A 25065-nucleotide genomic window follows, 5' to 3' on the forward strand; every position below is an offset into this window, starting at 1 on the left:
TTAACAGTGTAAATTGTACAACCAGCTTATCCAAAGAGTATTTTTCATAAATTCAGCAGCAACTTTCTGTTTGGTCTCAAATCTTTTACTATTGTTTTTTCTAAATACCTGACCAATTGTAAAAGTATGATAAACACTTCCTATATTTATCCCTTTTTTTGAAGGGTCGTTTTGGGAATAATCTTCAAGGCTCAACTTTCTTCTTTTTTTTTTCCTTGCTTTAGAAAAAGAACAGCAAAAAACTATATCTCTCAGCTTAACAAAAGAAGTCTCTTTACTCCGTGAGAGTTCTAATCCTCCTGTAATAATATTTTTGAAACCTGGGGAGAGTGGGAAGAAAGAAAGAAGTTATTGCATACCTGTCTTCTCACATGTCTTTCTGATTTTAGCAGAATTTACTTTGCTGAAAATAGTGGTGGGAACCAAGGTACAATTTATACCATGTTTTTCAATTCTATTGATATATAGGTCCAGGAATTGGCTTAGATTCTTTTCTAGGATACTGAATGCTTCAAATGTATGTTTCAATTTTCTCTATACCAAAATAAGGAAATACTGAATTCTTCAGCACAATGTAGCTGTGAAGATTAAAATGCCAAAGTACTTTCCACTGCTTTCCTCAGCTTGTTTATACATGCCATTTCTCATATTGATTTTTTTTTCTTTTGTATTAGTCATTCCTGAGAAACACGAGACTGAAAAAATAAATTACATGGACATGCTAACAGTAAGCACGGATAGAATGAAGTCTTTTTCATAGACCCCAGTTCAGTATTTTGTTTGAGCATACGTAGAGTTCTTCCAGGCAAACTTTTGGAACAGGTGGCAGAGGCAGGGGTCTGTCACCCACTGGATAACACATCTAGCCCACACAGCTTTCCGTAAAAAATATACCACACATCTGTATTTCTTTGAGCACAGTGGCACAACTCTTAAGTGCAGTATTTTTATCTGCCCCAAGATCCATATGCTACAAATAGCTGAGCAGTGACTCGCAATGACCATGGGAGCACCAAGTGAACATGGTACTACATCACTTTTTGAGAGAGTGAAACAAAAGCACATTAAGAGGGCATAAGGAACAATCACTTGCATGAGTTGTGTGCTCCATTTCTACGCACTGAAAGTTTGTTCAGTTTAGACCACAATAAAATAATGCATTCTGCTGATTCAGTTCCTTGCATGCTCTAGGTTACAAATCCATACGAACAAAATTGCTGCTCATTGTCGAGTCATTCAGCGAGCAAGTATGAGACACAATGGACAAGAAAAGGAAAGCAGTACAAGTGAAGGAGCGTTCCCTGTTACCCAATCACGTATTTAGTATCCCTGCATATGTTCTTAAATGAAGATTAGGTGAGCAAAGATTCTCCAATGGGAGTAAAAAGTAAACACTAGGGTCTCCCTAATACCTGCAGTTCAATTGCATTGTTCCATAGCTTCTTGAAGAATGGAGAGTTTAAGAAAAATAGAGGTTCTTTCTTTCTGGTTGGACATTTTAAAGTTATCTTTTGTGAGACTACATAAAATGATTTAGTTCTCAAAGAATAACAGAATTACATAAATAAAAAATTACATAAAAGACGTCTCAGTGCAATTTATGTGAATTGAATTTCACAAGGACTGGTCTATTGTAGAAAATTCAACTTATCTCTTCCTGATCCTTTTATTCTATCTAAACATAGAAATTTATGTCAGTTCAAAAAAAATCTATTACTCTTTCTCATAATCGAATCCATTATTTTCCCTCCACTATCCATCAGGTGAAAACAAGTGCAATAGATAGCTGCAGCAGAACCTTGAACATAAAAGGCCTCAATGAGATAAGTTAAACCCATCTCGCTATGCACTATAACTGGAAATGATAACCTTGATGTTTAATTTAAATCAAGTCATAGCAAAAACTTCTGACTATAATTGTTATCTGTCATATAAATAAAATCATTATAAAATGGAATAAAACTTATAAAAGTATAGTTTTGCCTGTTGCTTTGCCCTTAAGCGAATTGAACTCTGTAAAGGTTCATTACTCTTTTCCACCTTCTTTCTCCAGTCTTTCTTGGTAATAGATCCATTTGATTGAAAAAAAAATGGAAAGAGCTAAAAATAAATTATTAATTTTCCATATTACTCTTTATTTCCAGAGCTTTGCTGATCCATTGCATTGCTGATTTTTCTCTCCTTTGTTCCCCTGCCAGCCCAGGGAAAAAGAGATCCAAAAGTAGAGCTCATATTAGTGTCGAAGTATCTCAGTGTTACTACAGCAGTTTATGGACAGGTAAAACAAGGGAGCAAGTGCAAGTGCATGGATTTCAGCCAGAAAGAGGAACCACTGCATCTCGTAGCAGCATCTGTGATTTCCAAGCTTGGCCTCAGCTGGATTATTGGTAGTGGCAAAGGGACTCTACCAGGCACCAGGCTTTCTCAGAGGAACTCACTGCAAGAGAAAAGTGAAGGCCCTTGCCCCATAACATACCTGCTTTCTTGCCTTTCCTTCTTTTCCACTTCTGCTAAGCAAAGAGTGTGCACTGGTCTCAGGACACACACCAATGCAGTGGATATGGTGTTCAAGCTTGGAAGACGAAAGTCTGACTGCACCTCTTCACCTACAGTACATCACCTTGGGGAGGCCAAACATGCACAATCTGCCTCAAAGACGAATACAAAAGAAATTTCCCTGATGTAATGCCTATAATGAGACAGACCAAAGTTGATATACTTCCTGCTTTCAGCCAGTTCTGCTGCTTGTCTCCCACCTTGGGCCAGAACACGATTGGGGCAGCTGGCAGATCCAAGCTCCATTAAGTGGCTGCATCCGTGCAAGTGCACAAAGAGAAAGCACTAGAGATAAAACGGCAGGATGCAGCAGCAAGGGAACACACTTGCCAGCAGCAGGCCAGGCTGTCAGGCCGTGTCTCCTGGAGGCCATCACATGCGGGTGCCTGCTCCTCACACAGCTCAGCAGGGTGCAGGTCGCTTGCAGCTTCTGCTCTTTCCAGCTACAGGTGGTTTATGAGGCCACACTTGGTAGAGGGACCTTGAAACAGCTATTTTTAGTTTACAACACATGGGTTATTACACACGCCACTGAGCAAAGACTCTTATCTTGCCTGGATAACTTTGTAGCAACAAACAGAAAGAAGCCTGCCAGGGGCGCGTCAGAGAAGAAAAGCAATTTTGGTGCAGTGATTCACTGTTCTAAGGGTCATCTCTCTCCTTTGATTACAAGAGAAATTAAGGAGACAAAGTATTCAACTTAGCTGGACAAACAGACCTCCTGTTCCCCAAATGTTGGTTTAGGAAGACACTAATTGTACAGATGTACTTTCTTCAGAATTACTGGTTTCACTTCAGTGGAGTCCTACAAGATCCTGCTGCCTTCTACCTGAGGGCAGAGGCCAGCAGAGAGCAGCTTGGACCAGTTGGTATAATCTGGAATTCTGAAAACTTTGCTGTTTCCCTGCTGTTGATTTTTTTTCTTCCCAGAAACTCATCTCCTGTGAACTTCACACACCTGTGATTTTTAAGATTATATTTCTTTTATCAACACTTTTTTGAGTTGGGCAAATTCAACTTTTATTTGTAACATTCTTAATGTTTTAAGTCTGAAAAATCATGTTAGAAACAGCGCTTGCATATCAAGATTGCAAGTCTGATTCAGAGATCTTTCCAAATAACAGTATTCCTACTCTTATTACATAAACCTACTCTGTGGGATTTGCTAACCTTATCCCGCAACTGTGTTAAGCACAGCTCCGAGCCACGTGAGAGATGCATGGATTGATGGAGGTTTGATGCTCATAAAGAGCATCTTGTTGGGGTTATGAGCCAGTAGCTAGCACTAGTCTCCAAACAACCAAGGATGGAGGACAGCAGGAGACTTGGCCTGTGAGTGTCCCAGTTCTTTGCACACCAAACCTTAACATGATGGATTTGGCAAAACCATTTAACCTCTTCTTCTTTCAGAGTGGATGACTACTTTCCAAATTCACATGGATGCTATGACAGCTAATTAATTATCATTGTATTGTGCTTTACAAATGTAATGAGTATAAAGAGGGTTGGTAGACTGCACAGAAAATGAAGGTGAACAGAGACAGAATGCTGGAAAGACCCTAAGTGTAGTAAGACGGAAGCAAGAGCAAAACAATAAATAAGGAATTTTGAAGAGTGAATACGTAAGAGATCTGTATAAAAGAAAAGCAAGGTGTGCTGCCTTCCAAAGTAGAGAAGGGGAAAAGGAAATGAAAAATTAGAAGCAAGGCACTGGGAGTAATGGATTTGAAGTATGAAGAGAAGAAAAGAAAATGAAGAAGATTTAATAAAAGCTGCCCAGCCTTTAAAGTGATGAATCTTTTCATTTATTTACACCCTTTTCTGATATTAGAGGAAAATGGTAGCACAGTTATACTGAGCTCACACTATGTTAACACAGTACAGCTCTTAATTCTTGGATTATGTTGTTAAATAATTAACAGATGAATCATAAGTAAATAATTAAAACTTTGTACTCTAAGCCTCACAGTTGAGAACATAAAACTGTCACAGTGATCTCAGATTTTAGCAGAACCAATATCATAGCTAATTAGAAAAACTGAAAAAAAAAAAAAAAATCTTAAATCTGTAACTACAAAGGCTGCAAGCAGAAGTGCCTGGGTTCCATTTCCCGTGGAACAAAATAAAATGTATCATTTATTATTTAAATCTCCTACACTGAAGTTACATCTGGAGAAGACAGAAGCACGGTTTGCTCATTCCTCTGCAAAATACCTAGACTTGCCCTGGGCATTGTCCTGTTCCAGAGGGTCTGTGATTTGGGCAGCAGGATAGGAAAGGGTGTCACTCTAAAATGCTAAGGCAGTCTGAGTTCATGTTAAAGTATCTTCTCCTCCAATATTCCTAAAATTAATAACTATAAAACAAATCCTTACACTTCAATGAACTCATTGGTTCTGTAGCACTGTTTAGCAACACTAAGAACAGCTTCAAGGATCTAATAATAATTGTGCTTATTCTTGCAAAAGAGGAACAGTGGACAAATTAAAATAGATCACTCTTTGCATCCACAAAACAAAATAATTCCTTTTATTCCATGGACATCTGTTTTATTTTCTGATATAGCAAAAGTACATGTACTTCAAGTCTAAGTAAGGCAACTAATCTGAATTCTGCAATCATCACAGTCACAAGATTATTTTCATTTTTTTTTACAATGAAAGGACTCTGTAAGCACAGATCCTGCTGTGCAGAGCCATTACATTCCTTCATGAGAACAACCTGGTAAGAAAGAAAAATCTGAGGAATAGCAAATAATCAATCCAATAAAGAAATGACAAAATGCTACTATGGTTATTGAGCAACACTCATTTCATTTGCTCATTCTTGCAATGTTATTTAAAAAATAAATAAGAGACTTTTTTTTTTTTTAGAAGCTCCCACCCCTCCAGCTTCCTGATGGTTAGACTTGCAAAACACTTTCCAGCAGCAAAAATTTCAAGTGTCTTTGAGTATCAGCACAGGGATGAAATTGTACCAGAATTTCGCAGCATCCCATAACAACTTCCAAGTCTGAGGCTGTGCTGAGTTCAGCCACCTTGGCTACCATCTGTCCCTCAGCCCCTGCCTGCGGGGGTTCATATCACCATGGGCTGGGCATAGGAAGGGGAGTCGGTCTGGAAGTAGCTCTCCAGCTGCCCACAGAGATCTTCGAAGGTGGGTCGCCCGCTTGCCTCCGCGCTCCAGCACTGCAGCATCAGCTGGTAGAGCTGAGCCGGGCAGGTGTCCGGCTGGGGAAGTCTGTACCCCTTGTCCAGCATCTGAATCACCTGGTGACCTGGCATACCTGCAAGACAAAAGGAGTTTGTCAGACTGCTCAGGGTCTGCTTAATGACACCGCATGTCTCTGTCTCTTACTGAGATGAGGCAATGAAATGCTCCCCCATTAGGGACATATACAAGGCTTTTCCTCCACCACCCAGGTTTGCCAAAATTATTGTGACATCTCTTTTGCTTAAACTGTTCCTGAAACCCTCTAGTGTCAGTGACTCCAAAATCTCCCAAGAAAATCTGTCCCACTGCTGAATTTTCCTCACATTTAGAAAGTGTTCCCTAATGTCAGTCTCAAATTTCCTCTAGTGCCGCTCCTGATGGCATTCTGCCTGTTCTGTCACCATTCTCCTACCTTTGCTATGCCTTTGCATATTAAGACTATTATCCCTTTCTCTTTGAGTTTTCTACTCTTTAAACTAAATCTTGATTTGCATAATCTTTTCCCTAGATGTGTGAATGATGTTTCCTCTGCCAGCATGGATCAACATAACCTCTTCTCCTGATGACTGAGGACAAACCCCTGAAAGCAACACCAAGTAAGCACAGAGACATTTTCTACTGTAAAGTTACAGGAAAACTTTGTTGTTGCAAAGGGATAACACTGAACATATATTCAGACAATACCAAGAATAGTGGTGTTACGTATCATTTATAATTGAATAGTTTATTTATGTATGTGTGTGCATATGAACACACTTATAGTTTATATAAGAAAGAGTTGAGGATTTAGGGGGCTGTTTTTCTTTTTTTTTTTTTTTTCTTTTTTTCCAAAATGGTTTCACAGGAGGTGATGTTGGGAATTGAAAAGCAAAATCAATTTTTACTTTTACAGGAAATACCAGCCTGGGACCCTGTGAAATGTAGTTTATAGTGAACATACCAGCCTTCAGGCATGTACGAATGCAGCATAACTTTTTTTTGCTTTAGTCCTTCCCTTGTGTTCTCCTCACCAGCATAAAATGAGTCATAGTCAATCATTTCACTGATATCTTGTGTTATTGGAGCCATGGTTTCTTGAGGATTTCTTACAGTGCTAGGAATAATAGCTGCTCTCATAACATTAAATCTACTTTTGTGGTTGGTGACATTTTATTTCTAATTCTTGTGATCCTTCTCTTTATGGAGAGTCTCCACTACAACAGTCAAATATGAGGGACAGGGATAAAACCACCCTGATTCGTTTTTCAGACACCTTCTTCCTGAAGTGCCTCTGCAGCACTTCACATATAACAATGTGTTCTTCCATGAGATATCCTCAAAAAAAGGTGGGGTGGAAGACAGGAAAACCTTCCCTTTTTCACATTCTGAGAACTGGCATATTTGATCTGAATATTGATCTGAAATAGCCATTTCACTTTGGTACCCATGCAACGCAGGCTGGCTCCAGAGAGAGGAAGCTTGAATCACAGAAAGCGTCAAGGGAGTTTGGGGCAGTCAGAAGGTCTGACCCGCTAACCAGGCCTCATCTGAGCAGCCTTCTTGCTGTATTTACAGTTTTAACCCTTTAAAATGCCCGCAGTACAGGCATTTCATTTACATGTCATTCTTAAGCAAGAAAACGTTAGACATCATTCTTTAGGTAAAAGCACTTACCAGCATAAGGCATTTTCCCATAGGTGATTATTTCAAAGAGCAGTATTCCAAATGACCAGACATCAGACTTAATGCTGAATTTGTTGTAGCGGATTGCCTCCGGAGCTGTCCATTTCACTGGGAGTTTTGTTTCAGGCTTAGCTTCATATACATTTTCATTTTCTACCTGTCATGGGTAAAACAAAGCAAGCCTGATTTCAGATCTGCTTCAGTGAAGCACTTAAGCACCTGACTAAACTAAGCACGTGCTTAATCTTATCCTCCTTTAGCCAAGCAGTTGCCTTTTTGTGGTATAAAGCATCCGCTTGCTGAAGCCTATTGTTGAATTGGGCATCACAGTTGAGCAATGCTACTGTTCATCTGAGGCTTTTCTAAAGCATTTATCATTTCAAGTGAACACACAGCACTGGAGTGGCTTGCGATTAATTATGACGTGCTTCTGTGAATTCTGGACCCGGCATGCAAGATTTCAAAAGTCTGTCAGGAGTGGCAGTGTAAGCGTCATGCTGATGCTAAAGACCAAATTGCTCCACATCTGGTCTTCAGTAAACAGAGAAGACAAGAGCTAATGAATTTCGGAACCTTTCTTCTGTGATTTATTGCAGTGTTGAAGGGCCATTGACTTTGATAACAATCACTTAAGCAGGTTTCGGGGACCAAAGAACAAACTCCAAGTGACTCATATTAACATGCTGTCTTACAGTAGGTTCAAATAATTCATGTAAAGTCAAGACGAAAGACACATAAAAAAAGGAAAATTATTTACTTGCAGATCTGTAGAATTGTATCCTTAAAGTTTTACAGCAGAGACATCTAAACTTTGTGAATATTATTTTCTCTTTAATTCCTAAACATAATTTAGTATACAGAAATCACATTGAAGCCTTGGTCATTTTTTTCACATGCAAGTTCAGGCAAATGCATACAAGATTTTGTTTGTTTGATTGTTTTTAATACATAAAGTAGCTTTCCCAAGTGTAATGCCCTCTACTTTTGAAAAGACTGCTTGTTAGTGTTTTGTATCTACATACTGATAGAGTTGGAAACTTGGCCATAATACTCATCTCTAGAAACAATACATTATTTCATTACACAAATTAACACATACAGAAATAAAGATTTAACTTTTCACGTCTAGTCCTTTGGGATTTTTGCATGTGACCATATTAGTGCTTTGGCTTAGGAGACTGAATATTCCTAGGAAAGTCTGCCAAGATGACACTATGACAGAGTATTTTAGTAAAGTTCAGTTTTAACAAGAAATGTCAACAGCTGTAAATTATTACTGTCTCTAGTGAGGCCTAGGAAAAATATCCATTGTGAGCATTGTTAATTTAAAAATATATATTTTCATGTTAAAAAATATGTAATCTGAACTTATACATATCTAGAGGATTAAAAATTAAGCAAAAAGCACTTTCAAAGTCCCTTGATGCCACTATCAAGCCATTATTCTACACTTCAGTATGTAATAAATCCAATTCTGTTATGAACTTCAATTTCTGCTGCTCAAATGGAAAAAAACAAAAACAAAAAAACAAGAAGCAGGGGGCTTTTCTCTCTTTTTTCTTCTCAGTGCAAGAACATAAATCAATAAAACCAATAATAAGACCTCAAAAATTATGTATTACATACTGACATCCATAAAATATGGCAAATCAAATCTTTCCAACTCTGATCAAATCATTTTCCAAGGTAGGAAATCTCATTTCTAAACCACAGCTCTTTCCTAAGATGATCTTGTTCAGTGTTACTTGGTATTCCACATCCTCAAGGGCTAGAGAAAAAAAAAAAAACTGCAATGGCAAAGAACTTGAAACTGCATCAGATTTAAAGCTCTGAGAGCTCACTTTATGAACACTGCTGTTAGTCATGGAGGGGAATTAGGTCTTTTTATGATTACTACCTGGACTTGCAAGCATCAGGGAGAACAGCAGTTGATCCATTTTTATATGCCTCCCCTAACAGGCTCAGGAATATAATTTTGCCTTCGTTCCTTTGATCTCTCTCTGTGTGGCAGACACTAGTGTTACGGATAGAGGCTGTTCAGTGAAGGGCATTGCTTGCCAGGCTCCTTCCTTGGTGGCTGAGTGGGAAGAAGACACTGGGATGTCATCTTCAGACTGACACAAAGGCACAGGCCAGCTTCTAACTTTGCATGGAATAATGCAGCTAGAGGATGCAAGTGAACAATTTAGGGGTCTTTTTCTCCCCAGGCAGGCCTTTTGCCTGAGCCCAGCAATTGAGAGGCTACAGTTTATACTTTTGTTGACTTCTTCCACCTTGTTCCCCAGAGTTAGAGCCAGTTCACCCTCTCACAACCCACCTTAAAAACTCTTGCAAGTCCAAAGTCTGCCACTTTGTAAACACTGTGTTCACCAACAAGAACGTTCCTGGCTGCCAGATCCCGGTGAATATAGTTCTGGGATTCCAGGTAAGCCATCCCTGAAGCCACCTGAGCAGCCATGTCAATTTGATGTGGCAGGAAGATTTGAGAGCCTGCATCTTCTGTTTAAAAAGAAGACAACAAGGACAACATAATATTTATGGTATTCAGATATAAATAACAACAACTGACTGGTTCAAACAGTCAATACAAATCAACAAAGCTGTGTAATACAATAAAGTAACAGCCCAACCAATTGACAGAGCATGGTGAATGACACTACTTAAAGTCATGCAGCTAATTTCACAATAACTGAGTATCAATGCCTGTCACATGTTCTCTGACAGACTGGATACTAAGTGCAGCACCTGGTTTAGGCCTAGAAGGATCTGCTGACAAAGTTCAAAGAAAAAGGCATTTATAACAATAACAATAACAATATATAACAATAACAATAACAATAACAGTGCAGATGTTTGCCTTTTGGACAAGTGCATAACCCGTTCCAAAATCTGAGTAAATGTCAGTACTCACTGGGTGTAGCAAAAGCTGACTAAATATGGAAAAGCACAAAATTAGTCTTGTTACTTGTTGCCCAATGATTCTTAATAGGAAATATACCATCAACTGTCAAGTGTGACTCTACTTTCCATTTCCAGTCCACTTGACTTCTTCACGCTGTTCTCTCTGTTGCTGCTACTCAACAGTACGACTCCCTGAGCTGCTTTCAAGCTGCCTGCTTCTTTTGTAGAACTTTCTGAAGCAACATGCATGGCATTCCCACCACTGTAAGATCAGCACATCTCAGAAATAGAGGCTTGGCAATCAAAGATCAGCTGTTCAAACAAAGTAGTAAAAGAAATTTGAGCAGAGAAGCTTGCCTCCACAAACGAAGGAGAGTCTTAGATCACAAAAAACTGCAGCTGAAAATACTAAGGCAGGTACCCAAAAAAAGTCATTGGGGTATAACAGATTAGAATTCAAATTCAGGGCCTTTGTGGAATTTTGGGAACAGCTGATATCATCATAGAAAAGAATTTATACCTCAGGGTAATCTAGGTAGGCCAAATCAGTGTTATATTCAAGCATCACTGTCACCCAAAGCAACACTGCAACACTGAAGCATCAGTGCCTACCTCTGTAGCCTCTAATACTCATATCACTTTATTTCAGAATCTTAACAATATCTAAAAGCTGAATCTCTCCTGCTATGTTTATTGGCAGTTCTCATTTCTCATGGAAGATAGTGACTTTTCCTTCCTGCCTCTGTGTTAAAAAAAATAAAATATTTGTAGATGGCAGTTTTTGGTTCCTTATTTTGAATTGATTCCTAGTGAAACCACGTCTTAGTATTGTTTTGCATAGCCTCCTCCAGTTCTGGCATTTTATCTGACCTAACCTTGCAAACACTCCTTATGAAGAGTGTGAAATTCCATTATTTACTAATATATTGTGCAGTCTCCAGGCCCTGAATTTCCTGCTCATCTGAATGCTCTGAGATGAATAGGTAAAAGAAATTAATTTTAAATTATTAAATTTGCCCTGTATGCATATTGTCCTACCTCCTTTTTGAGGCTAAACTCATTGTCATGATAATCCAGTACTAAGATTATTTACTTCTATTGTTGACTCAGAAAGTCTTTTCCGCTCACACACATATGTGTAATAGATGCCTTGATCTTTAAAAGAGAGAGGAGAAAAATTGGGCTATGTCAAAGTCTATGTCTTAACCACCAAGAAAATCCATCATCAGGCCACAGAATAATATAACACTCTAAAGTTCTTCAGTTCTGCTGATGGGCAGACATCAACATTTATTATTCAACTTGCCAGACAAAGAAATAAAACCGCAAATGATGCTATGTTGTATTTAATCAGAAAACAACTAAACATGTACAAGTATCTTGCACAAGTACCTGGGTTTTGGAAACCAGCTTATGTGACTCATTTTAAAATAATTCTCACACTTTTATACTGCTCTTTCAGCTACACAGGCTGTGAAAGTAGAGAAGGATGCAGATAAACTTGAGCAAGGGTTTGTCATTGGTCTGCTGATACTCCAAGCTGGCCTGACACAAACTTGTTCCAAGAGACAGAACATGGTAATGTCACAGCAAAGGATGACCTGCATGCCTTGTATTTAATGAGCTGTTAAACCCTCTGCGTCTTACTCCTTGCAGGGCACACAGGTGTACTGCATCACAGGACAAAGATGAGATCTACTACTAGTGGTGGCGTTGCAACTGAAAGACTATTTCTCCACTGGGGCCTGTTTGGGATCCCAAACTAGGCTGACCTACTGCCTTCAGCATGTGTGCTGAGGGAGGGGAAGAGGTCACTGTTGCCCTGGTTGCTGTAGGATTTCTTGGAGGATTTCTCTCTGCAAGCTGGTTCTGCCCTGGAGCTAAAGAAGGGTAAAGAGTAAGGAAGAACCTCAGCTGATCGGCATCTGCAAACTGTGCATAAAAACAGAGGATGAAAACACACGTCTCTTTTGAATCTGCAGTGCAAATCATGTATGGTAGTCTCATAAAGATTTCTGACTATACCTCCCAAATCCCAGGTTGGGCCAGCCGGAGCATGCAAGTTCAAGCACGGCACTGCATTATTACAACTACAGAGGTTCCCAGACAAGAGCCAGCTCCCATCTGACTGATTCAAAACAGGTTGAAAGAGTTTACAGCTGTATTCATATGGGTACACATGTGCTTTACTTTGTTGTAAAGTGTTTTAAAGGAGGAAAAACTACAACAAAATAACCAAAGTTAATATAAATACCACGCTCCAAACCAGGCACTACCAGTGAATTTATAAAATCTTCCCAAGGCTTATTCTTTATCCTATAAAGAAAATGTAGTGCCTCCATGTCCTTTTTCAGCAGTATTTTTTGACAAAACCATCACCCTTATATGAAAAATTTATTAGAGAAAATATTAAAGAAGGCTTAGGGTGTGCACCCTGTTATAAGCAATCAATCACAGTATCTCATATAGACAGACAGGAAAATATTCTCATTGACAGATGCCTGACAATAAATAAATAAACAAATGCGCAGAACTTTCTCCAGTTGAAAGCACTGTGTCTGTAATAACTCAACCAACTTCATGACTGTGTCACTGACAGAACAAGCCCCAGGTCTATCAGAATTGATAAGAACACACACACATTTATGGCAATTTCATTCACATCTAAAAACAAAGAGAAGTTTTCAGTTGCATTTTTCTTGTACTGGTGGCAGGTCAGTAAGTCTGCATAGCAATGTTCATCAAGAAGTATCCCAAAGTACATTCACAGGGTGCACAGGGAGCTCACATGTCCATCATTATTAAGTAGCTGTCGTTATGGTGGAATGTGGTACTCACTATGCATGAAATATCAGGGATTTTTAAAGCTGGAAAAACATACTGTGTGTTTCTAGGAGGTGAAAATTTAAAAAAGAATGATCTCTGGACTTCCACTCTGTTCCGGTATGCCATATTTACCCATAGTGTACACAGGAACAGCAGCTTTCTGGAAATTATTTTCATGATTCTTGCAGTGGCTGAGTTTCAAGAAAGCTTATCAGGAGCTGTGCGCTGACCATCAACCGACATAGATCACTTCCAGTCACAGAGCTCTACGCAAGCTTCAAATCTCTTTCCTTATTACTCTCACTGAAAGCAATGACTGTTCTCTGACTGATACCTACCAAAACACCTTAAACTTTGCCTCCACCTTAGTTCTCTTTATCCCTCTGTGCACAGGCCATCAGACAAGGAGAGATACCGCTAGGCTGGGTTTCAACTGGGCATTTTTACAACTGTCTGGACGGCTGCCTGCAAACCAACTGACTTGCCACAGTCTCTCTGATGCAGGGCTGCAGGAATGAGCACTCAGGCAAAGATGAGATGCAACCGCGGGGTGCTGAGGGAGCTGGCTGAAGTCATTGCTAGACTGCTCTCCATCGTCTTTGCCAACTCTTGGGAAATGGGAGAGGTGCCCGAGGATTGGAGGAAAGCAAATGTCACTCCAGTCTTCAAAAAGGGCAAGAAGGAGGACCTGGGCAATTATAGACCAGTCAGCCTCACCTCCATCCCTGGGAAAGTAATGGAAAGGCTTGTCCTTGGTGCCATCTCAAGGCATATCAAGGATAAGAGGATTATTAGGGGCAGGCAGCATGGCTTTACCAAGGGTAAGTCATGCTTGACCAACATCATAGCCTTTTATGAGAATGTAACAAGGTGGATGGATGATGGCAGAGCGGTGGATGTGGTCTACCTTGACTTCAGCAAAGCGTTTGACACAGTCTCCCATAGCATCTTAGTTGCTAAGTCGAGGAGGTGTGGTCTGGACAGTAGAGTAGTGAGGTGGATTGCAAACTGGCTTAAGGAGAGAAGCCAGAGAGTGGTAGTTAATGGTGAGGAGTCTAGTTGGACCTGGGGGTCCTGGTGGACAACAGGATGACCATGAGCCAGCACTGTGCCCTTGTGGACAGGAAGGCCAATGGCATCCTGGGGTGTATTACAAGGTGGGTGGTTAGTAGATCGAGAGAGGTTCTCCTTCCCCTCTACTCCGCCCTGGTGAGACCACATCTGGAATATTGTGTCCAGTTCTGGGCCCCTCAGTTCAAGAAGGACAGGGAACTGCTGGAGAGGGTCCAGCGTAGGGCAACAAAGATGATTAAGGGAGTGGAGCACCTCCTTTATGAAGAAAGGCTAAGGGAGCTGGGTCTCTTCAGTTTGGAGAAGAGGAGGCTAAGGGGGCGACCTCATTAATGTTTATAAATATATAAAGGGTGAGCCCCATGAGGATGGAGCCAGGCTCTTCTCGGTGGCAAACAATGATAGAACAAGGGGTAATGGGACCAAGCTGGAACACAAGAGGTTCCACTTAAATTTGAGAAGAAACTTCTTCTCAGTGAGGGTGACAGAGCACTGGAACAGGCTGCCCAGGGGGGTTGTGGAGTCTCCTTCCCTGTAGACATTCAAAACCCACCTGGACATGTTCCTGTGTGACCTCATCTAGGCGTTCCTGCTCTGGCAGGGGGATTGGACTAGATGATCTTCTGAGGTCCGTTCCAATCCCAAACATACTGTGATACCGTGATACCATGATACCGTGATCAGGCTGCAAACGTGCTGCCCACAGCAAGGGCAGCTGCCGTGCATGTGCTGGCAGCTGATATGGTGTGTACTGCACCTGTTGTACTCTGTGCACAAACAGGCCAGTTTTCACCTCTGGAATAGTTGTGACTCATCCCAGCTTTCTCAGAGCTATTTCTCAGGTGCAATAAATGTTTCCATGAGCAGCAATCATTTCATGATGTGCCAGGCTCTTTCAATCAGATAAGCAGCAATCTTCACACAAAGGCACCAAAGATGAGAATTTAAAGGAAATTTGTGCCTCATTACATCTAGCCACTAGATGCCCACAAAACTTGAGATGACCTGGCCCAGGCTTCTTGCAGCCCCTCCCTGAACAGTTCCTTCTGGGCCTGTCCCTTTTCCAGAGATTTCTTGAGCTGTAAGTGTCCCTAGACTGAGCCTCACTTAAAAAATGGTTCCACAGGGAAGATGGGGGAAGGCACATGTCACGGTATATACTGTTTGTGGTATTCCACAGAGCTTTGCCTTATGGGTTGGAGACAGAGAAGAAATTTAACAAGACAATTGCAGTGAACATTTTGTCTTCAAGAGATGGTTACACGTTTAGAGACATTTAGCATCTCAGAGATGCCTGCTAAATTGAAAATGGGCAACAACACCAGAATCAAGCATTTCTCAATATCAGGGGTGAACGCAAAGTGCAATCATTATGCTAGTCTGTTCCAGGTTTTACAACTTTATTTTTAATTATTATTTGCCTTCAAAAGAGCACTTTGAAGTGCTGCTGAGATAAAAGCCCTGATGTGATAGGCAAAGGACAAATTCACGGTGAAAGGCTATCCCTTCCTAGTAATAGATTTCGAAGCTGTTAAGTACATTTTGTGGAAGTGCCTCTATTTCATGTCAAATATGATGAGCTACCCTTCTAGATGCTTATGTTTTTATTCTATCGGTGTATTTTCCCATCTACTCATGGAACTTGGTGGAAAAATGTGGGTCATTATAAGGCAAGAATCAAGCTGTGAATGTGATTCACTCCTACTTCTCAAATACTTTAACACACTGAAAATCCATAAACCTTTCTCTTTCCTCTTTTCTCATCCCCACATGTGACAAATAATGTAGTTTTTATATTAAAACAGAGTGTTGTACTTCTATCTTTTATGTTAGGGTATTTACTAAACTGACAGTTGTGGCACCCCTTGAAATGAGTTTATAGTCTTTGCTTACTTTGAAGGTATTCTAGAAGACTTCCATATCTCATGAGCTCAGTAATAATATAAATTGGGTCCTCCAAAGTACAGACAGCATAAAGTTGTATAAGCTTTGGATGCCGCAAGTTCTTCATTAGTTGTGCTTCCCTCAGAAAGTCCTTTGGATCCATTGAACCTGAAACAACAGCATATAACAAAACATAAGCTGAGGTTGTTAAAGGCCTTCCTACTAGCCTGGCAGTGTTAAGGGAATAACTGAGATCATTTTCCGTCTTTCAAAGTACATTATCATCTCAAATCTTCACAGTTCCTACAGAAAACAGATAGTGCAGCTAAAATAAACAGTTAATGAGTGAAACATGCCAGTTGCACAGGGACAGAGAACATATGTGTTCCAGCCACCAGAAGTATAAAGGCTAAAATTAAACACCCCCAGGCCTCCCCCAAACAGAAAAAAGTGAGGGTACAATGTTAACTGGTATAATTTAAGCAAACAATTATGTTAAAACTGGTTGACAAAAGGACCACAAACTGATGTAAGAGTGCCTAGGTAATGAATATAAAATTTCTGACAAAAATGATGCTGCAATAAGAATTTGTTGCACTATTTTTTCAGCTTCAGCAATCAAAGCCTGAAAGCATTGAAATCACTTTAGCATATAGGGAGTGGATGTGTGCAATTTATATACGCAAAACCAAATACCTATTTATAATGTTTACATAATAGCAACCTTATTAGAAATACCAATGTGCACCCAGATGTAGCAATAATTTTACATTCCCTTAAATGCAGAAGTTTCTTAACAGCTAATGATCCCAACTTTTTAAGTGTTACATAAGGTCACAATATCTCTAGTTCTATTCATATACACAGTGTGCCAATGCATAAACTATGTCAAAGAAACAGTGCAGAAAAGGCACAGGGAGCTAAAGTCACTGGTAAATTTAGAATCAGAGCTCATACATCCTGAATATGGAATTGTTTAGAAAAAGCATGCACAAATAAAAAGGTAAAGCTTTCTCTGTGAATGATCCAGTAATGATCAGATATTCTCTGATGTTTGAGGAAGATGGTAAATAGCATATACTTCACCATACTTGTGCAAACAAATGCGAAATTATCCAACAACTCAAATGTTGCCTTCCTCACAAATCAAAAGAGTTTAATTAAGAAAAGATTACAGTGAAGCTTGGGAGAAAACAAAAATCTACCCAAGTCTAGTCTTCTCTATGACATGTTTAAAAACAAACACTTTTCTTAGTCTAAGCAGACTGAGTCATTTGAGAAGCCAAGGCTGCAGGAGTCTGTGTTTTATGTTTTTTTCTTTAGGTAATCGTCAATGTTCATTTGGGAGCTTGGCTCTGTTCCAAACATGGTTGTTTAAATGAAGTGCTGGGAGGATGCTAAATCGCTCAGCAATAAAACTCCACCAGAAAATCTGTTCTACAGAACAAACTGGCAAATCAGCCTGGTCCACCTTCACCCCACACCTACCTCAACTGCCACCTTCTGAAAAGTGTTCCACTCTATTTCCCAAAACATAACAATGATGTGTGATTTCATATTCTTGCATCAATGCCGGAGGAATGACTCAGAAATGCTTTTGACATAGACTTCATGAAAAAAAGACCATCTTGACATTGCAACTTGTGAGAGAAAAGATTATTGCAGGGGACAGGTGCTCCTCTCCACCATGCCCTCATATTTTGTTTAGCAATATCATGAGGTTCAATCTGAAAACACTTTATAGGATACCATCAGGAAGGACTGTGAAAGTTAATGGATTTCCATGCCATCAGTAAATGGATAGCAGCCAATAATACATGTCCACAACAGGTAAAGGCTATACCTGTTTCCTTTTGTCACTGTCAGAGGAAAGTGGGGACCTTCATGAAAAGTAAATGAGTCACACTTGGTCTGGACAAAATGGAGATTATTATAGTCAGGTGGAAAAAAAAATATCTGTAATGCTAATGCTATGTCCTTTTCCTGTTCAGAGCAGCACAATCTTTACAGCTTTATTTGAACTTTCCACCAATCCTACATTAAAAAAAAGTGCCTAGCGATGTCTTTATTGGGCTTGGATCACTTTGGTATGGATTTAATATTGTGGTCCATTTGCTTACTCTTTTCAAGATACACGTATTTGCTGTGGAAATCATCCTAGAGTCTACAGAGAAGCGACATGGTGTGAAGTATCCTGCCTCCAAAGGTAAACGCATAACATGCCTAGTGATTTAGTATTGGTGCCAAAATTGGACAATTTGATTCTAAAAAAGATAAAGTATTTCCTGACTTGGGATCTACCAAATCACCTGCCCTCTGGTTCGTTATACAGGATTTCTTCACGCCATAGAAAATGACAGTCTGATTTGTTCCCATCATCAAAGTTTGCCTACAAGGAATTTCTCAGTTTAATCATGCTATAAACTTTTTCCAATGAACTGAAACCAAGCAACGTGTTTTTCACACATGACAACTTCCAATAAATTGATTAGGGGAAAGTATTCTACTGGCTGAATAGCAGCAAATCCTTTTTATGCTGTAAAAGTAATTAGTAATAATAACAACAATAATGAACTAGTGACAAAGATCAGTAAGTATTTCCTGCATATTTTATATAGTATCTGTAACCTTCAGTTTTACTTAGCTTATATCTTTGAATAGCACATGTAGCATATAGTGCCCAAAATTCCCCAGAGTCCTGTAGCTCTTATGCTGCAGTTAATAAGTGGATTGGATGCTAACAGAAAAAAATTAAAAGTGTCTTTATCAGTGTTTTATCTGAGATTAGGTTTTAGCAACTAGGTAAGCAAAGTAAAAACTGCCTCTAAAAGCAAGCAACCATGCTTGTTACAAATTCATTAGATAAAGCCTGTCACAGCAGTGGCAAAGAAGTGGCAACACTTTTCTTTGAGGAAGTTTACATAAATGAAATATATAAAGTATATACCACATGGAGTTTCAAACAACGGGGGTTTTTTTAGTCTGCAGTTGAATTACATGTGTTTTTAATGAAGTATATGTTTTCAGCTGTGTTTAAGTGGCAAACACAGTATGAAGAGCAGACTATTGTAAGTAGAAACCACTTGATCAAAAAACAACTAGTTGACAGAAGCCTTTTACTGACACAAGAAGTATCCCTTGTGTAAGACACCAGTTTGGGAATAGATTGATCAATATTTGAAGAAAATACAGTTTCTGCAATTTACTTTTTGAATGAAACATGTTTTTGAAAATGTCAAAGTCCTTTTCAAGAACAAAATGTTGAAATATGTTTCTTTGATGTGTTATATGATGTGTTGCTTTGCCAGAAATCACTTGTAATTTAAGCCTACTTAAAGCAGGTATCTGTTCTGACTACTTTATTTCTGAAAATACTTTGTTCTACAATAGAAGAAGCATCACATTTTAAGAAAAACACTGATAATTTGGAAATGAGTTAGAGAGAAAGGTCAGATATTTTATGTAGTTTCCATTGGCCTAAATGTAGGTGGCCCTTAAATATTTCATAAGCCACTCCAGACACCCTTTGTTTGCAACTTTCAGTAAACCTTCCCAGACAACTTCAAAGTAAACTTGTGCTGTGATCTTGAGTAAGTTTATGTGTAGTATAGAAATAATATTAAAAAGACCAAGTTTTTGCCAATATGAGAGACCGAGTGTAAATTGCTCATATTAAGAGAAGAATGAGATAGGTATCTGACAATCCTCAAGCAGCTTGCTAACCCTTCAGAAACAAACTTATAAGTTAGTGTAAGGTTATGTACTACACTAGATGGAATAAAAGGATTTCTTTGTTCAGGGAAATTGTGAGACTTTCCTGAAGGCAAAGCTTTTTACACCACATATGCACTAAAGAGATGACATATTGAAGAACTGAAAATGTTATTAAAACCTCCATTGACAGTACCAACCCAGAGACTATTTTGAGAAAGCCTCCTGAAAAAAAAAAAAAAAATCATGCTTGGGCAGCTTCCACGCAAAGACAGAAGCTTGGGAGATGCTTTACAATATGATAATGAAAAATGCATCTGTCAACTTGAACAGGCATAAGGAACTTTCTCAGATGCAATTAATTGGTGATGATAGATGTCTGCTTCACGTGCTGACAGTTGGAGAAGCAAGCTAGCCCAGACAGTAGGTTCTAGAGAATCCATCACACTCAGCACAGGACAAAGTGCAAATCCCTGCTGCAATGATTTCCACTTAAAATGAAAAAATAATTTCTCAGTGAAGAAATAAAAACAGAAATGTGAAATGACATTTCCAGGGACCTACAGCAAGACAGTGCTGTACAGAGCCAAGAACAAAAATAGCAATTACTGGCTTCTAGACCATTTTCCTATCTGCCGATTCCTACACTTCTTTGATGTCTGTGGGTCAACAACTCAAAAGTCAGAGATGTTCTTTAGGACAAAGATGCTCCTGTGTTTTGTTTTTTCATTCACACATGCACCACTATGTTTTTGGCTGGTAAAATGTCACCGATGTCTCCAAAGCAGATTCAAACCGCAGTGAACAAATAAGAGAATTATCTGAATGAAGGCATCACATTACTACTGCTTTTTGTCTACAGTCACACTGATCAACAGATTGTTCTAACAGGATCTGTCATTCTGAGCCTTCTAGCCTAAGAGTCATACATTTTAATCACTGTGGGCTAGAAATAATAAAATGCATCCAACTTTTATACCCAGCTGGAGTGTTTTCAATGCACTGCTGAAACACTTAAGCAACTCACTTTGAGAAACTTGAAGAAGGCTTCCATTGGTTCATGCAATGTGGTTCTTGAAGACAGGATGGATAGTTCGTGATAATGCACCTGTATAATCCTCATGGAAAATTTGGTCCTCATACTGGACACAGTAACAAACCCACACCACTCAACTTCTTCACCTGGTGCCTAAAGTAATCGTGTAGTCAGTCACACCCCTATAATGTTAGGAACTTATGTTTCCTTTGGTATTAGGGTTATGCATACGATAAGGGGTTTTATGGAAATCTCAATATGCATTCATGGGATTCTCCCCTGAAGGAGTACGTTTTTTAATGCAAACACTAATTTAGGACAGCATAAAGGAGAATATTAAAACAAGACTACATAATCAGAGGGCAAGTAGAGAACTAAATCCATTATAAACATCCTGGGGCCAAACAGACAAAGTAAGGAAGTAGAAACTCTTCAGCTTCTCTGCAGCACAAAAAACAACAACAAACAAACAAACAAACAAAAAACACAAACAAAAAACTAAACAAACATACCAAAAAAAGATCAAGGAAGAGGGAAACTCAAATCTTTGGACATTTATGACTATTGCAGAGGGGATGTAGCAGCAACTATGGCTGGTAGGCTGTCTTATGAGTGCTGAGGTCTCCTCTTCCTACGCCATGAAAAAAAGTTTTAAATATTGTTGTATTGATGGAAGATATTAAAGATATTTTACAAGACTTGGTGTTACTTTAACCAAAGGACTAGTTTAATTATGAGTCTTGTGACTCTTCCTGCAAGGTTAAGAGAAATCTTGTACAAATATAAAGATCACAGACTAATCATTTTGATATTTTGAAGGTCTCCATAATCCACCACTGGCTATGAAAAAAAGCTTCAAAGAGTAAGGGGGAAATGATGGTTCTGGATCAATAGATTTAATCTTCTAATGTTTTCAACAGTGAAGTGTTGAACATTCTGTTTAGACATGAGCAACAAAGTGCTAGCAGAAACAGGAATTCATTGAAAAAGGATGGTTCATTAAATCTGAAAACATCTCTAGTTGAGTTCTTTTTCTTGCAAAATCTCTCTTACAGTCCAGAAGGGCTGTGTGTGGAGCCATGTCATCTATAACCAGTGGAGCACAAACCCCAGACTCTGAAGCTGATTAAACTAGATACTCCATAATCATAAAGGAAGAGGGTGAAATGACACCCCACCCAGTTCATCAGAAGATAGACATTTCCTGTGGCCTCTTAAGGAACCACAATCCCTATGCAGTTCTTGGTCAGAGGTATCCCAGACTGACCAATTTAAGACCTCAGAGCCTCCACCAGCTTGACATTTTCCTCACTTATGTTACTGTTATATAATAAAATCTGTGGGATTACAAAACACTGCTTGTAGTTGGATTCATCTCCTCCAGCTGAAGTCAATTATTCAGGCACCTAGACCTGAGTTAGTTGTCCAGACTTTACAATCAGTGGAAAGAAATAGGCTTTAATAGCATGTTATTCTCTCATTTTAATGTACATTTCTAGTCCATAAAATGATTTATCAGACATGTAAGTACTTATTTCTTCCCACCAATTATTAAAAAAAAGCCTGATACATCTAAGATGTTAGATGCCTAAGAATAGGAAAAATGTAGCCAGTATGCTACACATCAATGTTTCTGAAAGAAACACTTGTGAAATTTTCAGTTTGTGTGCAATATCTGAAAACTGGATCCAAATTGGAATGGAAACAGATTTCTGAATACTTTAATTATTCACAAGATAGGAATCACATCTTTCCATCAAGTGAGAACTGGCTCCTGGAAAAGTCTATCACTGCCATCTCACCAGAATTCTGGGAGTTTAATTTTTTCCTACAGGTTGGAAGGTCATCTACCTAAACACAATAATTTAAAGTCTTGTAGATGCAATAGCTAGAAATCAGTGTAAGTAAAAAAAAAAAAAAAAATTAAAAAAATTGAGAAATCAGGAGAGTACCATATCACAAGAAACTATATTTAGCCTTAACAAGAAGACTTAACAAGAGTTAAAGAGAAGACAACAGGTAAATACAGATGAGAAATTAGGCCCACATTCTTACAAGTATAGTGATATACCATTGATACAAACCATCAAAGATAGCAGAGGCAAATTCTCTCTGTGCCTCCACCTCAGGAGTAGAAGACTTCTAGTTATTACCTAGTCAATAACAAGCTGTGTTTTGATTGAATATAAATACTCAGAGGGGTGAAATCTCATATAACAGCAAAGTATTCAGACTTCACATGATCTCGGACAGATGTACACTGCAAAACAACACTCAACAGAGAAACTCAAACTAGTAGAAATCCCTTCTGGCTTTCAGGCCTCTATGACATACTGCTTGCATTATGCTCTTCTATACTGTTTGTTACGTGATCACCTTACTTGATTTAGCTGCTCCTGCTTGGAAATGAGAGCACAGTTCCACATCATAATTTCTTTGGTGGTAAAGCCATTGTAACAGAACCCTCTCTATCTCAGTCCCTATATTTGCCAGATCACCTACAGTTTAGTACACCCCTCTTTTGTTATGATGACTTTATTTTCCCTTGGGTCTACACTGTAAAGCAGCTTAGCAAAAAGTCTTGTTTTAAAATACACCCCACTGCCCCCCAATGGGAAGACAACTGATTTAGATCTCCCAGTCAAGGAACAGGGGAAGATCATTTTACAGTGTGTTAGACTTGAAGACTGAAATATTGCCTGTGTGAATATTGGAAGTTTTAATCATCAACATATAATGCATTTCTTGATTACTCATGAACTATTATGTTTTCCATTCACTTACCATCTTTATATTATGATGAATGAAAATACCGGACCTAGCCTTTACTGTAATTTTATTAGTACCAAGCTGAGTATTTATCACTCAGATTAGGGTGAGGGTATTGGGGTTTTTCTTTAATTATTGAAATGTTATTTCTCATGAGTAACGATGAGAACAAGCTATGGAAATCCTATGTGCTAATTGATTACAGTAAGGCACTCCAAATGGTGAAAAATGTTGTGCAGAAGAGGGTAATTCCTTGCAGAAGTATGCTACAAGGTTAAATGTTTCCATGTGAGACTGTTTGAACCATTTTTTTAGAATGAGATAGTTAATGAAACACAATGATAAGAGATTCAGTATTACCTGTACAATTTATCAACATGGCTTTGAGAATCAAAGTCTTCATTCTGAGAATCACCAAGCGAAATACATGACTTCCTTATCATGGTATTAGATCACAAACTCTCTGCTATCCAAGCATCCTATCCAGGTGGGGCTTGTGTCTGCCCTAACTCAATATAACCTACTATGAAATCAATGAGACCACTACTGTTGACTTTAACAGGAAGCAGACTGGAGTAAAAAAACAAAACAAAACAAAACAAAACAAAAACAACAACAACAACAACAAAAAGGAAAAAGTATTGATTAATCAAGCCCTTTTTTCCAGACAAACTACGATAGTACAAAAAGCATCAGAATTGAAGGGGCCTCTTCCTCCCTGCTGTACTAGCCTGTACATAAAAATAACTTTGCAGTGAATATTATGTTTATTCCAGTGTAAAATTTAATTTTTAGCTAACAAATCTATTGAGGAACTTTCTGTGATCATTTTATTGTTTTATAATCTTCTGTAAGTACGTTCTTAGGACACCCTATCACTACAGAAAACAAAAAAAACCTTCTTTTCCTGCTCACGTCACTCTAGAAGTATTGTGTTCTCTGTGTACTGTATCAGCAAGACATTAAAAGGGTAAGGAATTGAACAACAGTCAGAGAACAGATCTGCACAGATCGATGTGGCCTTAAACACATTCAAATCTGTTTCAGATATAAAGTTAACTACCTCTTCCTTTTTTTCAGGTAGAGTATTAGTAGCAGTCATTCAGCTGATTAGTGCCAAAAGGAAAAAAAAAAAAAAAAAGGAGAAAAAAAAGGTAAATTACAAATTACAGCTGTAACTTGCCACTAGTGTTCCACGGTATTTCATTATTAAAAATGAAGTTTTTTTCATTAAGAACTGAAAATATGTACTGTCCATATTATACAAAAGAAAAAGCTGAATTAGTTTTGAAATTAATTAAGAGGCAGAAATGAAATATGATCAAGATAGCTTCCCACTTTTGCATATGCAATATGAGATAAATGTCAGTTCCACTTTCCTGCTACAGAAAATAAGTAGAAATGCATGCACTGCAATTTTTTCAAAATCTAATTAT

The 25065-nt window shown here is 38.7% G+C and overlaps 1 protein-coding gene across 1 annotated transcript in view; it reads right to left on the reverse strand.

The window, feature by feature from the left end:
- Window positions 1–4338: 4338 nt before the first annotated feature.
- The window catches only part of FRK (fyn related Src family tyrosine kinase), a 55028-nt gene continuing 34301 nt past the window's right edge, over window positions 4339–25065 (reverse strand). The window contains exons 5-8 of the mRNA XM_005507462.3: window positions 16123–16281; window positions 9749–9930; window positions 7423–7588; window positions 4339–5842 (exon numbers count right to left, since the gene is read on the reverse strand). Coding sequence (XP_005507519.2) covers window positions 5634–5842; window positions 7423–7588; window positions 9749–9930; window positions 16123–16281 — 716 coding nt within the window. The 3' untranslated portion in view covers window positions 4339–5633. The remainder of the gene's footprint in view (window positions 5843–7422; window positions 7589–9748; window positions 9931–16122; window positions 16282–25065) is intronic.

This window comes from Columba livia, chromosome 3 (genome assembly GCF_036013475.1).
Source record: "Columba livia isolate bColLiv1 breed racing homer chromosome 3, bColLiv1.pat.W.v2, whole genome shotgun sequence".
Taxonomy (NCBI): domain Eukaryota; kingdom Metazoa; phylum Chordata; class Aves; order Columbiformes; family Columbidae; genus Columba; species Columba livia.